The 15,397-nt window shown below is 30.3% G+C and overlaps 1 protein-coding gene across 1 annotated transcript; it reads left to right on the forward strand.

The window, feature by feature from the left end:
* The first annotated feature begins 348 nt into the window (after positions 1 to 348).
* LOC130453022 (protein obstructor-E-like) lies at positions 349 to 10,349 on the forward strand. The gene is made up of 5 exons (XM_056792603.1): positions 349 to 479; positions 5,687 to 5,887; positions 6,874 to 6,993; positions 9,743 to 10,037; positions 10,186 to 10,349. The coding sequence occupies exons 1-5, from the start codon at positions 446 to 448 to the stop codon at positions 10,268 to 10,270; spliced, it is 735 nt and encodes a 244-aa protein (XP_056648581.1). The 5' UTR covers positions 349 to 445; the 3' UTR covers positions 10,271 to 10,349.
* Positions 10,350 to 15,397: the final 5,048 nt, after the last annotated feature.

Raw genomic sequence — 15,397 nt, forward strand, 5'->3', positions numbered from 1 at the left:
ACTTCATTCTCAAATATCCAGTAAAGTAATTTGAACTTAATTCATCAAACTCATCTCAAGACATTTTAGTAATCCATTTGAATATAATTGTTAGATTCTACAAGTAAAAATATTTTTATGACATTATAAAATATATTTGTTATAAATAAATGTATATAAAGAGATATTCTTAAAACATTTTTAATGCATTTCTTGACAAACATTAACTTATTTTCGATTAATCGTTAATTGGCTATTTTTATAAATCATAAGAATCACTTATCAACTTAACCTTGTAAAAAAAGGTGTAACACTCTCAGCACGTATGGGGTAAAAGCAAGATGTAAAATTCAAGTGGATAGATACCTACTTTCTTTAATCGTTGGTGTTTTAGTTGGTATTGGTGTTTAAGAAATTCCGATCCAGTCTAACTTAAGAAGGTTCATAATAAACTTAAGCTTAGAACATGATTAAATACATATTTGTTTTGTTATTTATTGGTGAGTGAGTTTTTGATTAACTATATAGGTATGGTGATTTAAAATAACACTAATGATATGGTAGGATCAAATTTTAGTATTTTTTTTAATAAAATAAATGCGTGAATTTGCATAAAAATTTCTTAATACGTATTTGTACTGAATGGGTAATGAAGGAACGATCTCAATAATTAGTTTTACGTATATAATTATAAAGGGTGCTATATAAAAGGCTAAATTTTCACTTTTTAGGAACAATTAGTTTCATAGAGAATATTCATAAATAACCAATACTGTTTTATAGCACATGATCAATTCATTTGAACAATTATCACACAATTATGAAGCGGTCCTGCCTGTATTGAACTTGAGATAACCGACTCCAGTGTTGCCTGTGATTGAACCTCCGTCTACTTAGTTGCAGTACTCAGGTGCCCAATCTGAGGTGTTTGTCAAACCTATGATAATTTTGGATTATCTGCAGTCATATGACTGAATCCAAAACTCTTTATATTTTCCTCTTCCCGCAGATTAAAGTTTTGATTAATTTACAAGTAAAGGATTCCTATAGCATGTTCTGTTACTGTCAGCATTTGAGTGGGTACAAGTTTGGCCAGATAATCGATAGCTCCCGAGTCATCTAGGTCCAGAGATCCACAGCAGCTCTGCCGTTCCTTCGCTAGCTGTGATGTATCTAATGCATAGTTCTTTTGAGAGTGGACCTGGAACTCGAGTAAATCACATTCCGAAAGCAATTCTACGAAAGACTTGTATATTTATTGTATATTTCCTAGTCCCAAAATGAGTTGAAAATAAATTCTTGGGTACCTTTTACATTCACAATGTTCTCCCATGATGCTTTCATGATTATTGCCTCCTTTGTTTTTCCTTTGAATATGCTTTTGTTTTGATTTTTCGGATAGTCTCAGGGTTTACTTTTCTCCATCTGCAGGATGGAGCAGTAACATAATGGGTCTTCTAATAATTTTCTTTTCACTATTGTCTATAGGGACTCTATTATCTGTTATCTCATCATTTACGATAGTAAGACTTTGTTGGATCTTCTGAAGAGAACAAATCGCAATGAAGCAAACAGGACACAAGCCACATCACCAAATAAATCTGGTCTTATCGTACTGGAGGACATTTACCTCTAAAAATATTACTATCGGAATAACGTACATAATAAATACAGCTGCCACAATATTAAGAAGACGTTGGTTTTGGTTAATTTTTTCAAAAGTACCTTAAGCAGTTTTATCAAAAATAAAAATCTTAGCCACAAAAATTTTGACAAAAGGGTCTTAACCCACATGAATTTACCTTTCACTGTTTCGGTAAATATGGACAGGTTTCCTCTCTAGTATCACTTAAAAGGTAATTTTAATCCTTTAAAGATTCATTTGAATCGAAATTCGACGGTGAACTAGTTGTTTCTTATTCAAAATCAGAATATCTTTACGTTGAGCACAAATTGCACTTGGATGCTAAAATACAATTATGTGGCTTGTGATTACAGAATTCAACATTTTGAAAATATTCATCATGGAGAAAAAGGATACCTAGTGCATTAATAATAACTATAATTGATTGATTGGTGCAAAATTTTGGTGATACGTAGCCATAAAGTTTAGTTTCCTTATTGCTTCGAGCCATTCAATTGTATACTTATTTACTGTAAAAGTCGGATGCAAACGCTTTTCCTTGAAGCCTTTTAAAAACGTTTTTTGTTTCAATTTTGCTATTCGCGGTCCAATATATCTTGTTGTATAGCTGCCTTTGTTTGCTTCATTCTTCAATCAATATACTGGTCAACCTCTCGAAGTATTTATATTTTCCATCACTTTTCAAAGCATTAATATTCAATTATGTGCCTGATATCTCTAACAGGTATTCAATATCATGATATATAGTGTATAGTGTATAGTGGTATAACTCTCTAAGTGCTTTTTAAAAATACATTTAGAATATCGTTAACTACTGTTAGTTTTTATTTTAAAAGTTTACCAAAAATGTGTAATATGAGCAGAATGAATCGACTGTGGAAATAATATCAATAATGATAAAAAAATGGCCGAAATGAAGTTATTTATTCACTTGAGTATACAAGTTTGCTTGCTTGAATAACAATCAGAACGTGTTTCCAGACGCGATGGACTAATATTAAACTTGAAATGAATATTTAAAGCTTGTTTGTAATTCATTGGAAATAGGAATAAAATAAAAATGTGAAAAATCTCAAGATAAACATTCCTATTGAGACATCTCGATGTAGAAAAAAATATATCTAAAGTTTTCGACATATTGCTGTTTATTTAATGTATATTATAATGGCATTATCATATTTTTACTAAGTTAATTGAAAAAATTTCAATATTTTATATTTTATTTAAGAATATTGTATACAAAGTGAGCATCTAGAATAATTATTAAAGTCAACTATGAATCTTTAAATAATCTTATATCCTCCTAAAAATATACAAGTTTTCAAAATTAATAAAAACACATACGGTAGATTGAAAAATATTTACTTATCAAACTATTCGTCTAAAAAAGAATAATTGAACACGTAATTAATATTTTGAATAATATTTTATATCAGAGTAAAATATAAATGTGGAAAATTAAAATAAAATTTTCTATTTTCACTAGTATGTCTTTAACTTGCCAAATTGAGACAAACAATGACTAAGTAGTTTGAAGCCGTTCCGGCTTGTCAGTCTGAAGACTCATTAACATTTTTTAACTTTGAAAACTATTAACAAGTAGTATGAGACATTTCAAATTAAATAAAGACCAAGAGATAAAGACGAAGAGCTGTTCCGAAAGAAGCCTTTTAGAAATATTTCCAGTCGTGGATGCAACGTTGGTATAAGTGCAACGCTAGTGAAGGGCGTTACTTTGGAGGAGATTAATTGAAATTTAATGGTGTCTTTTCACCATTCTGTGAAAATAGTTAAGAAATGATTATTTCAGCTTTTATTTTTCTTCAAGTCATTGGTAAATTCGAATTTCGTGACATTGATATAAACAAGATACCATTTCAAAGAATGGACTTGAAACAGCTACTCTCTTAAACAACATTCCAAATCCTACTAACCTTCAAATCATCTTATTATTCATTTTGATATACCATGTAAACATACAAACAATAAGATCTTTGACACTCCCTCACATTTACAGTGTCTGTGACAAAACATAAATAAATACTTTCTATTTCACATGAAAAAAGCCATATATTTTTTCAATTTCATATTGTTGATATAAAAATATGTATTATTTACCTGTTAAAAATCAATTTTAAAAGCATTTGAAACAAATTTCATTCACATTTGTTATTTATAAATAGGTTTATTAACTCGAAAATTCTTTTCAAACATTTTCTATAAAATCGAATGGTATTCACTCGGTAATTTTATCTATTTTTTTGTTAGGAAACTAAAAAATTTATACATAAAAAAATTGTTTTTTTAAGGACATATTATATCCCAATTTATAATATGTATTGAGTATTTTTTTGATGAGGTCAGATTATTGAGGAGATCTGTACGTACCCAAGAAGTTTTCAGTAACTTTGACACACGCCATCCAAGGTTCTCTTCCTTATTCAGTTAGGGTAGTAATGAATGCGGGATCTTCAAAAAAATTTTTGACATCTGGTCCAACAAATACACCTTCCTATAGCTTAGAAGGGAATTTTTGTTTGATAAATTCGTAACTATCTTTATCCATGGCGTTTACAAAATTTCTGATTAGCCCTAATTTGATGTGCAAAAGTGGTAATATTATCTTATCGGGGTTAGCTTATCAGTTAATTACCGTAAGCTAAAGGTAGCGATGGAAATTTATTTCCTTTATACTTGACTTTGAGGAATCTCTATTCCTCTGACCTATGTTCATAACCCTTGCAAATGATAAATTATCTGCAAAATCGGAATTCCTCGGAGAATTCTATTATTGATGTTATAAACACAAAAATAATAAGATCTGTCAAGCAAAGTAATCTCTGAATGTTAACTCCTACAAGAAGGGTATGCAAGACGATAGTCTTTCTGGTCAAATATGATTGCCCAATTTATGACGCCAAGGATGTGTTACAAATGTTGTAGTTTTGTGCTTATCGCTAAAAACTGCAATAAATCGCTAAAATATCCCATATACGCTGTTGATCACGAAATTAGTGACTGTATGTATCAGAATCAACAATATTCCAATTCTTTCATTTCAACTATTACGAAATAGAAAATGTGCATGTATAATTATAAATTGGAATGTGGGTACGGAGTAAGCAAATTAATTTATCATTTTAAAACTACCGAACTTTTTTAGAAATATAGATAATATCGGTTTCCAATGTTTATTTTGTTTACTAAATAGTCATATAGAAAGACAGCCTAAATATTCGAAGTACAACCCGTCGTATTTTAGAGGTTGAACCAAACGTTCAGCAATCTCTCTGAGACCTTTCAATAACACCAAGTTGTTCGATCTTATTCCCAATATGTGGTTTAGCATTGTCTTATTGTGATAGAATCCGAACTGAACATAAAACCTCATACATTCGCATCAGCTGCTCACTAGAAACCTCGACATTTTTAGATCGACCATCTTGAATGATTTCGATGTACACTAAACCTTCATAATTCCACCAGACGTACATCAAGACTTTTCGCTCGAATAGACCACTTTTGGTCTATTAAAACAATTAAACCAAGGGCTGTGTCGTTCTCTCATTAAATGTGTCTTTCCTTTCGAATTCACATATTTTCCTTTCAGTCAAGGCTGCTTCAAACTTTTTGGTTTCCAATAAAGTCTTAACAATATACGAATTTCATATTTATCACACTATTATTTATTATAAAAACTTACTGCGTTGGTAATGAACAGAATGTTATATAATTGTACTCTTCTTAGAAATATAGACTAATAGTTACGTGTTTGAATTAAAGCAATGAATTTTCACATATATGTTAAATATGACATAACCTTTGTATTAATACTACAAGAAAAGCGTTAAAATTAGTTTATAGAGTGTAGAGAAATTGATAAGTGAAATAGTTTGATATATTGAATTACTACAATGTTAATATGAATTATTTAAGCTTAACGGCAATAGGAATTAATAAATATGATAATATTATTTTTTCTATATGATATAATATAGATATATCTTAATGATATATTTAAGGGTGTTTTGTTTTTGGTTTTAACATTCTTCCATTTTTCAGGTGTTAAAGCACAATTTCAGTGTCCACAGAGAACGGGTTTTTTTCCCGATCCCGAAGAATGTGATGTTTACTATAAATGCTCAAGAGGAATTTACGAACAGAAGCTTTGTCCTGATGGACTTGTTTTTGACGACAAGGATCCTAATTTTGAAAGATGTGAAGTACCAGCTAACGTGAATTGCGACGATAGACCAATTTTACGTAAGTCTAAACCAAAAGACTGCACACTAAGGAAAATCGTTGAATTTGTATTTTTTAATATTTTAGTGTAACAAATTATTTTCAATAATTCTATCAATTCCAAAATATTCTAAATTCATTTTGTTCTCCTGATGACCAATTTTTAGTAAAATTTAAAAATTTGATATTGAAAACAAAAAGATATTTAACATTATCGGCAAATTTCGCAGATAATGTCAGTGTACTGGAGATTTCAGAATTGGGAACTAGGTACATTAACTTTTTTTTCGCGTTAGTAAAGAGCTTAAGCTGCTAATTAACATTTTTCCGATTATGGTCCAAAGTAGACTCACCAAATTTTTAATAGTCTATAATTTAACTAACTTTGGAACTCGAATCTTTTTTCACGCAAACAATCAACATTCATTGATCAATTTTGGTGATCTCCAAGTACACAAGAACATGTCTAGTTTAACAATATAAAATAGCTGATAACGTTGAGGACGTTGTACTATTGTAGATACGTAGTTGCACAGAATTAGACACACCACAACCAACGAGAGAATATTTTTAATTATAATAATAATAAAATTATTTTTCAACATTTTTTAATTTTAATACGCCAGTTAAATGAATTAAATTTGTTTCAACGTGAAATTGATCCTAAATATATGATTGATTATATAATAATTGAAAAAGGCTCTAGATTATGTGTTCAAGTAAAAAGTATCCATTTTCACGTGGAAATTAGGAACAAGAAATACAATCATTTTGAGTAAGTTTTTTACGTTTGATAAGGATTTAAAGTGTACCTTAAAATTCAAATCGCCAGATTGTAGATTCACTCACAAAGAACGAAAAGAAAAGAATTTAATTACTTTCAATGGAAATGTTTACGTAAACAAGTTTCTTATAAAATATCTATCTATCGATATTTAATGAGCTGAAGAGCATAATTCACAAATTTTATTGTTGATGTGTGATCCTCAATTTGAAGATTTTTTTAGAACAAGCAAAACCGAGTCCTGGATGTCCACGGCAAAATGGATTTTACCGTCACCCAACGGACTGTACAAAATTTTATAATTGTGTTGAAGGGAAACCAAAAGAATTGAATTGTCCAGCAGGTAAGAAAAAAATTAAATAAATAGTCAAGTTTAACCGTACCAACTACACCGTCATGGGGTAGGTATATAGATAGCGCAGCTATTATACGAAGGTTGTATCAATTAAAAAAATGTGGGGTGTAAATACGGTCCCAGGGATCATAGAAAAAATATGCCTATGATGTAGCAGCGGCGAGATATGGAAAAAGAAGTAGTTACTGGAGATTTTTCAAAGAAATGACTAACTCTTGTTTGTCGTCATTCGCCCCGCTCCGGTCGTAATGTTTGATTAAAAAAATTGTTGAACGTCTTTCATTACGCACGCCACGCCTCGCCCGAATGGTCATAATGTTTTGTTGTCTATTTAATATATTGAATTTATAATTATTATAATAGGTATATTATTATTTTTATTAATTTATTAATCTTAATCAGAATTTGTTCCGTTTGTTTTCTTTGTATCTTTTTATAAGGAAATTTATAATTAGTATATAGGAAACCATCCTTCCTATAATAAACTATAAAAACTAAAAGCGAAAAATAAATATAATTTAAAAAAACATAAAAACTTGCTTTTAAAGTACCTCAATCTAAGAAATTAATAATTTTTAAAATAAGCTTAAAACAGTAATGAATGAAAAATACTAGTATTATTGTGAAAAAAGTCGGGGGCGTTTTGTTCCGTAGTTTTCATACATGGAGCGCTCGACGATAACAGTTTTTTCCATTCATAATGTTTTAAGATTATTTTATAAAATATTTCTAGCTTTTTCGCTTCAATTGCGTGGTTTTTAGTTTTTAAACTATATTTATTTTATATATAACCAGAGTGAACGTGTAGAAATCTGTAAAAATTCGCAATAAAATTTTTATAAAGTCATCTGAGTAGTGACCTTTCATACATCTATTATGTACTAAATAATTGCGAGATAATCCTGATCAGTTTAGTCTGCTTAGAATTTCCAAGTTTGAGTTGAAACCTGAATCCCAGAGTCTTAATCCATATGTCCAGATGAATTTGAAAATATTTTTTTTAGGTAGAAGTTCATTTTTTAGGGATGGCTGCGATTTTGGACCGATTAGCCCAGAGTGTTAATGCAACATTAAGTCGTCAAAAGTGCTTTCTACATTTCAGTCTATGATCCAAATGGATGACATTCACGTAAAATCATAAATACTAATTTACTTCCTCATGGATTCGAAGCGAAGACATATTTTAATCACCATGTGAAATTAAGGTCATCATTGACTATCACAACAATGTCGTTTTAAACCGAGAAGTGGCGACTTTGCTGGAAAGTTTTTGGAATGCAAACACATTGGAGTAATTCCTCAGTTTATACCTTAAGTCAGATACCAGATTCCCTATAATGAGCCTAATTTCTTCAAGGAGTTTCTAGATCAATCTTATTTCCGCAGTTTTCCACTGAATTGGAAATCGTCCAGTTCTAATATGAAGTTAAAAATGTGAATCAAAAGCTCAAGTCCTTTAATGGCTAGTCCAATTCAGATGTTCTGTTATTAACACGTTGATTGCCAACTACGAGATTACTCGTCCGGTGTTTACTTGCCATTTTTGTGCAGCTACGATTAAACCCGGAATATATAAGTGCTAATATCGATAGATGGCTTCTGGGAAAAGACCAAAAAATCAATGTTGGCTTGATGAATAGAAAATTTATTAAAAAGCGCCAAAAAATATAATTATAAAAATTAGTTCGAATTCACGAAATAAAATATTTTATTTATTTATTTTATTGGTTGTGGAACTTCTTAAAGCAATCTTCCACACAAAGGGCTAGTTTTTCTTTAAAAGCTGGACAGAAATAACGCGTTTCTCTGCGTTTTTTTCCTTGGATACATATACGACATGGCCTTTGTCGGACTCTACTTTTTTTCGGTAGGTGGTGGACTTCCTAAATAATGAAGCCCTTGCAATTTCATTTTTTTCGAAACCGGTTGAATCTCTTCTCCAATCAATACAATAACAAATTCTTTTCTGAACTTGATCAGTTTTATTTTAGAAGAAGTTACATTTTGAAAAATTTTGTGAGCATTGTGTATATATATCTCTATAATATGTAATGAAACCTTTTTGGGCCATCTAATAGTCTTTCTTGGATTTGCGTAGTACTCAATTTCATCTTGAGTCAGTGGTCTTTTCTTATCCATATTGGATTCTTGATAATTTAATTATAATAATCATTATAAAACAAAACACGCAAGAAAGACGTAAATGTAATGTAGTCGACAATAACTGAGATACTACTGACGAATATGGACACGTACATATGATTTAGATGTAGACAACTCGTAGTTGGCTTCTACAAAGAGATTTATGTTACAGAAGCGAACACGAGATAATTCGTAACACCTTTTTTTAAAAAAACACATTTTTGTAGGCTTTTTATGATAGCTATGCACTAGAATTTGAGGTTTTAATAATATAATGTAATTAAATCAAATTGTCATTTTAAACGGAATTCTGAATCTTGCCGTGACAGTCAACGGGTTAAGTCATAACCGTGTAACTTTTCGTGTTTCGTAAATTAGTTCGTTCGGGTAAAGTAAATTCAATAAAAATACTCTTTCCAGGTGGATTCAAATAATATGATACTTTATTTCCATTGTATGTACGATTTTATGAATGAGGTCGCTTTATTTCCTCAATAGCCTTCCAAAATGAAAAGTCATAATTTTAGAATGCAGTTTTTTGTTGCTATTGTTTTAGTTAGAAAGTGGAAAATTTTTTCTATTAAATTGATTTTAGGTCTTGTATTTGACGAAGTTAAAAGTATCTGTATTTGGGCTGTGAATAGTAAACGCGACGAATGCATTAATCCGAAAAAAGACGCTTTAGATGACGGTTTTGAATGTCCAGATGCTCAAAATAATGGTATTGATGGCAAAAAAATACCGCATCCTACATATGCTCACCCAACGGATTGCCAAAAGTTTTATATCTGTAGAAACGGAGTGGATCCCCAGAGAGGATCTTGTTCACCAGGCACTGTTTATAATGAAGAAATTGCTAGATGTGATAGTCCTGAAAATGTTCCCGGGTGGTAAGATAAATTAAATTACTTGATTTTTTAAAGAGAAATTTTGATAAAAAATTAATAAAATTGGATCTGGATGTACGCATTGTTTTGGAAGTTTAACCCACCTTTTGATTTGTCGCGCTTTATTTTACAAATCCATATTTTGTTTCAGTGAGAATTATTATTCGCAGTCGAAAGCGTATCCTAAACCTTCAGTGCCAGCAATTTCGGTGGTTCCAGCAGGAAGGAAGAACTGATTTAAGTTAATAAGCGTTGCTAATTAAGTTGATATGTGAGATGATTCAATATTGTTTCTTAATAAAAGAATTTTCACCATTATAGTTTTCTTAATACTGTTGAAGGTGACTTTAATGATCTATAAAATATGTTTGACACTCACTTATTTTGCTTTCAAATGAATTAATTTATATGTTATTTCTTCGCTCAAAAACTGTTTCTACATAAATGCTCGACATAGTTCGATTGATTGTTTACTGAAAACCAAAAAATTATTAAAATGGTCTGAGGAATTTATGAAGTGATTTTCCCACTGATTTTGAAGATACTGCTTTCCATTTAACCTAACAATATTCAAGAAAATTTTGATATACAGTAAACGCATAAAGTATGAAACAAAACTATTATATAGAAAGCGGAAGAATAATTACAAAATAACGTAATAGATACACTTTTGCTTTAAAAAATCCAGTAATGTATTCGTAGATTTTTTTAATAGAAATGTACGTCATGCCTATTATTGAAGAGTTTTAATTCATTATTTAGTAATAACTTCCAACTAAACTATCTCATACAGGCTGGGAAAATAATTAACTTTACTTAAATTCCACAGATGATATTTTAATTGATAATGTGTTTTAAAGTATTCATTCAACTTATGCAGCAATTAGACAAATTTCATGTCTATTTCTTAAAGTGATTTGTGATCTATTTACATATTTGATTTTCAGGTTGGCAAAATAAGTTTAGAGAAGATATATAAACGTACACGTAATAGTTGATTTATTTCTTCGAAAATATCTTTATCATACTTCAGGAATTATGTAATTGTAATTATGTTGTGTTGCAATAAAAACGCTAACAAAATAAATTGATCAAAAGTTAATTGAAATATACAATACGTATGGAATAAATTCAATTTTAGCGTTATTATGTACTATGTGAAAAAAAATCCTGAAATAGGTCGATTTTTATTATTAAATTGACAATTTACAGTGTTAAAATATTAACCCTCTCCAGCACACCCCTCTGTATTTTAAGCACCCTCTCGAATATTTTAAATAAGAAAGAGGGTCGTGTGGCACCTGAGAAAATAATTGCTACGATGTAAAATTTGGTAATGTCTCTATAACAAAACTTTACGTAGAATGAAGATAATAATGTCTCATAATATTTAGAATTCATTTTTCAATGTATTTCACAAATTAAATGTTTCACCATTCACTTCTTGACAAAAACCGAAGCGTTTTAGGAATTCTTGTACAACATTTTATATGACCTCAGGAGCTATTTTGTAAATTTTTTCCGTTATCCTAATTTTTAAAGCAACAATATTGTCTGGTCTATTAAAATTTACTTTAGAAATACATACAGAAATTCGACTTTTAGTACATACGTTAAACATTTTATAACTTGGCTCAATATTACTTAAGTATTTAATTGGTCGCAGTTGACAGACTTCAGAAAATTGGATTTGAATTAGTTGGTGATTAGTTTTGTTTCATTAAAATGTTGATACCAAAAATTGATATTTGCTCAGAGAATTTTTTCGATAAAATTTGGATGGACTTTTGTTCTACTCACTATTTTTTTCTAAAAGTAATTCAAATTGTTCTTTTTTGATGTTATTAACACATTGGCAACATTCCCTTACAATAAATTGGATTTTTATTCATTTGTTAGTTTTGAGATTATAATGCAAAGTATTAAAGAGATACAGAGATAAAGAGATTGTTACAACAAATAACTTTTCCTTAACGTAACTATTTTTCCAGACTATCATTAAAGTAGTATAGCCATTAAATGAAAATTTACCAACAAAAATAATCAAATACTAAATATTTTCACTCAGCATTAACCAAGAAAATATATTTGGAAAATGTGTATTTATTAATTAGGTATTATTAGGTATAATTGAATTTGTAATTGTATCTACATAGAAATATGTAATACATAGAAAAGTACGTATAACATTTAACTCAGGACAATTAAAAAATCCGGTGTTCAATTCCTCTTCATTCTTACTTTCCATAATAAATAATTCAGATTTCAGTTCTTCTTTATTATTATTCTCTATAATCTACTTTGAGGTTATAAAAAAATGATATTTATAGTTAAGTAATAGGATACGTGAATGTAAATATTACACATTTTATTTACTTCCATATTTACCTATCAACTCAAAATATATTTACACATAAAATATTAACGCAAATTGTTTGATGGTTGAGAAAGAAATCAAGTTTCTACCTGGGGCGCTCGACGACATTTGACGAGCGCTGACTGCGCAGACGACGTTACGTTCCAGAGCATGCGCAAAGCGAGCAATGAGGAACGGACCCGTTTGACATTTATCCACACGTAATACCAATCATTTGCTTTTTATACTTCTCATAAAACAATGACACGCATCTAAAATTTCATTAAAAAAACGAAATTAAAAATAAATTCTCCTACAAAAAAAAAGGTCCACAGTTGTAAACTTTAAACTATCATTTAATTAACATTTTTAATTATTAGTTTGTTAAAAATGGGAAAATTTGGGCACAGTAAATAATAAATATATCTTCGTACTCAATTTGCTATAGTTATAACGATCACTTGCATTGCCACTTGTGCAGCCATCAAATACACAAAGATTTGCCATTTTTTGATGATCGTCACAACATTCAATTATTTTACAAATTTTAAAACGTACTACTACTAAAAAATACCAAATAGAAGGCATTAGCCGGATATTAGCGAAAACAGCATCGCCCTGGCGACTCATTTACGAAAATGAAGTATCCTCCGTCGGCTCGTTCTCCTTCAGCTTTGTGTCAAATCGAGATGTTATCATCAGACTCTTCTTGAGGGGAATTTTTGTACAATGTACAAAATTAAAAAAATACGAATTGTCTGATGAAACCATAGAAACGTTAAATTTGACAACATTATAACCATATCCACGATAACTGAAAAGATAGATGTACAGTCAACTTGAATAAAAAAATCTATTATTTCAAAATAACTTAAACATATTATTATATGTGAAAATTTTTTATCGTATGACATCTTGTACATATTAATAACAGTTTCTTAAACTTGTTTGAATATTGTGTAACTGCGACATGTTATGAATGATTGAGAACAGTGAAAGTTGCAAAACAATATTTTTTTTGATTCGATCTTGCCCTGTTTCTGGTTCACCAGACATTTTAACTTACCGGTGGACTACCAGCAATTGTGAAACCAAACTCGAATGCGATTTTGTTTCTATATGTTTACAGAATTACGAGGATATATTGAAAAATTCTTAGCCTACTATAGAACCAAACAAAATTTCAATTTTATTACTCAACATATTCTCCTCTTAATTGGATACATTTATTACAGCGAACTTGCAAAGTCTCTAGACGTTTGAAAAAAAAACGTTTCTTCTTGCTCTGCAAACCAGACCTCCACAGCTTTTATTACCTTCTCGTTGGATAAAAATTTACGACCTTTTCAACTTTTTTTCAGTTGAGAAAAGAGATGATAGACGAACGGAGCCAAATCTGGTGAATAAGGGGGGTGTTCTAGTAATTCCAACCCTAAATCACGAAGTTTTTCCATGGCAACATGAAATTTGTGTGCAGGGACGTTGTCTTACAAAAACAAAACACCTTTGGATAGCTTTCCGCGTGTTTTCTCTTCAATTTTTTCCTGTAGAGTGGTCAGTAATGTCGAATAGTAATCTCCAGTAATTGTTCTACCCTTATCCAAAAAATCAATCATAATTACTCCATGCCAATCCCAAAAAACTGAAGCAAGAACTTTTACAACAGATTTTTGGACACGAAACATCTTAGGTCTTGGGGAACCAGAGTGTCTTCATTCCATCGCTTGTTGCTTTGTTTCTATATCGTAGAAATGTACCTAAATCTCATCCATAGTAATAATTCGGCTTAAGAAGTCTACATCGTTTTGAAATCCAGAACAGATCGAACGCGATGCTTCTACCCTTGCACCCTTTTGGTCAACATTCAAACATTTGGGGATCTATTTTGCAGCAATGTCCAAATTGACCGTTTTAGCCCAATTCGATAGTCTGACTGACACAGAAACTGGCCTACCCAATCGGTCATCATCTTCAATGAAAAATTTACCTCTTTTGAAGCTTACAGTTCTATTTTTCACGGTCGCATACGAAGGACTTGGATCACCAAGGGTATTAAGCATATCTTCGTAAATCTGCTTACCTCTTAACCCTTTTAAATACAGGTACTTGTTGATAGCTCGATACTCCATCTTTTTTCTTTCAATTTATTGCGTATCTCTGGTTTACTTTTTTGATGCCAAACTTTACACTGACACTTCTTTAATAAGTTATTGTTCGTTCCTATGGTAACGCAATATTTCGTTTATGCAGGGAACTGGTCTAGGCTAATTATATATCAATACATCCTAGTAGCAGTTATAAATGGATAACAGGTAGTTTTTCGTATAACTAATAGTCGTAATTCCTATATATTTTTTCAATAAAAATATATAGGAAATATCGTTATGAAGTTTCCTTACTGATGGTTACAAAAAATCGGAATGGCAGTAGGTAGTCGAGAATGTGATTATTGTAGAAAGGACTAGTTCAAAACTAGGTTACGAAACTTAGTTAAAAGATATATGCTATATAATTCATACGAACTCACCCCCGACATGAAGCCGGCCCTATTCGGTCATAATGGAATTCTAAGATTTAACGAAATCGCAGCCCGTTTGATGTCTTTTGGATATATGTTTTTATCACAACAGGCGATTTGTTAACATTGTTTCTGTTCAAGTAATTTTTAAAAAAGTCTATTTTTTTATTTGTTTTGTGTCTTTATTTTATAGAATTTTTTAGAACTTTGTTTGAATATATAAACAAGTTTGTTTAGGACAGCTTAGTTTAGTTTATAATAAATAGTCATAGCAAAATGAAATAGAAAAGTAATGGAAGAATGTAAATAAATTATATGAGTTAGTTATGTGTTAGTGGTAAGTTCATTATTATAAGTTAGTTAAGTGTATGTAAAGTGTATAAATAAATTAAGAACGTAAGAGACAGTGTTTACAAATTCACCCTAAGTATAAGACCGGGTTTCTCCACTTCCTAATTAAGTCCCTACTAACTATTATTTACCGAATAA

Source organism: Diorhabda sublineata, chromosome 2, assembly GCF_026230105.1.
Source record: "Diorhabda sublineata isolate icDioSubl1.1 chromosome 2, icDioSubl1.1, whole genome shotgun sequence".
Lineage (NCBI taxonomy): Eukaryota > Metazoa > Arthropoda > Insecta > Coleoptera > Chrysomelidae > Diorhabda > Diorhabda sublineata.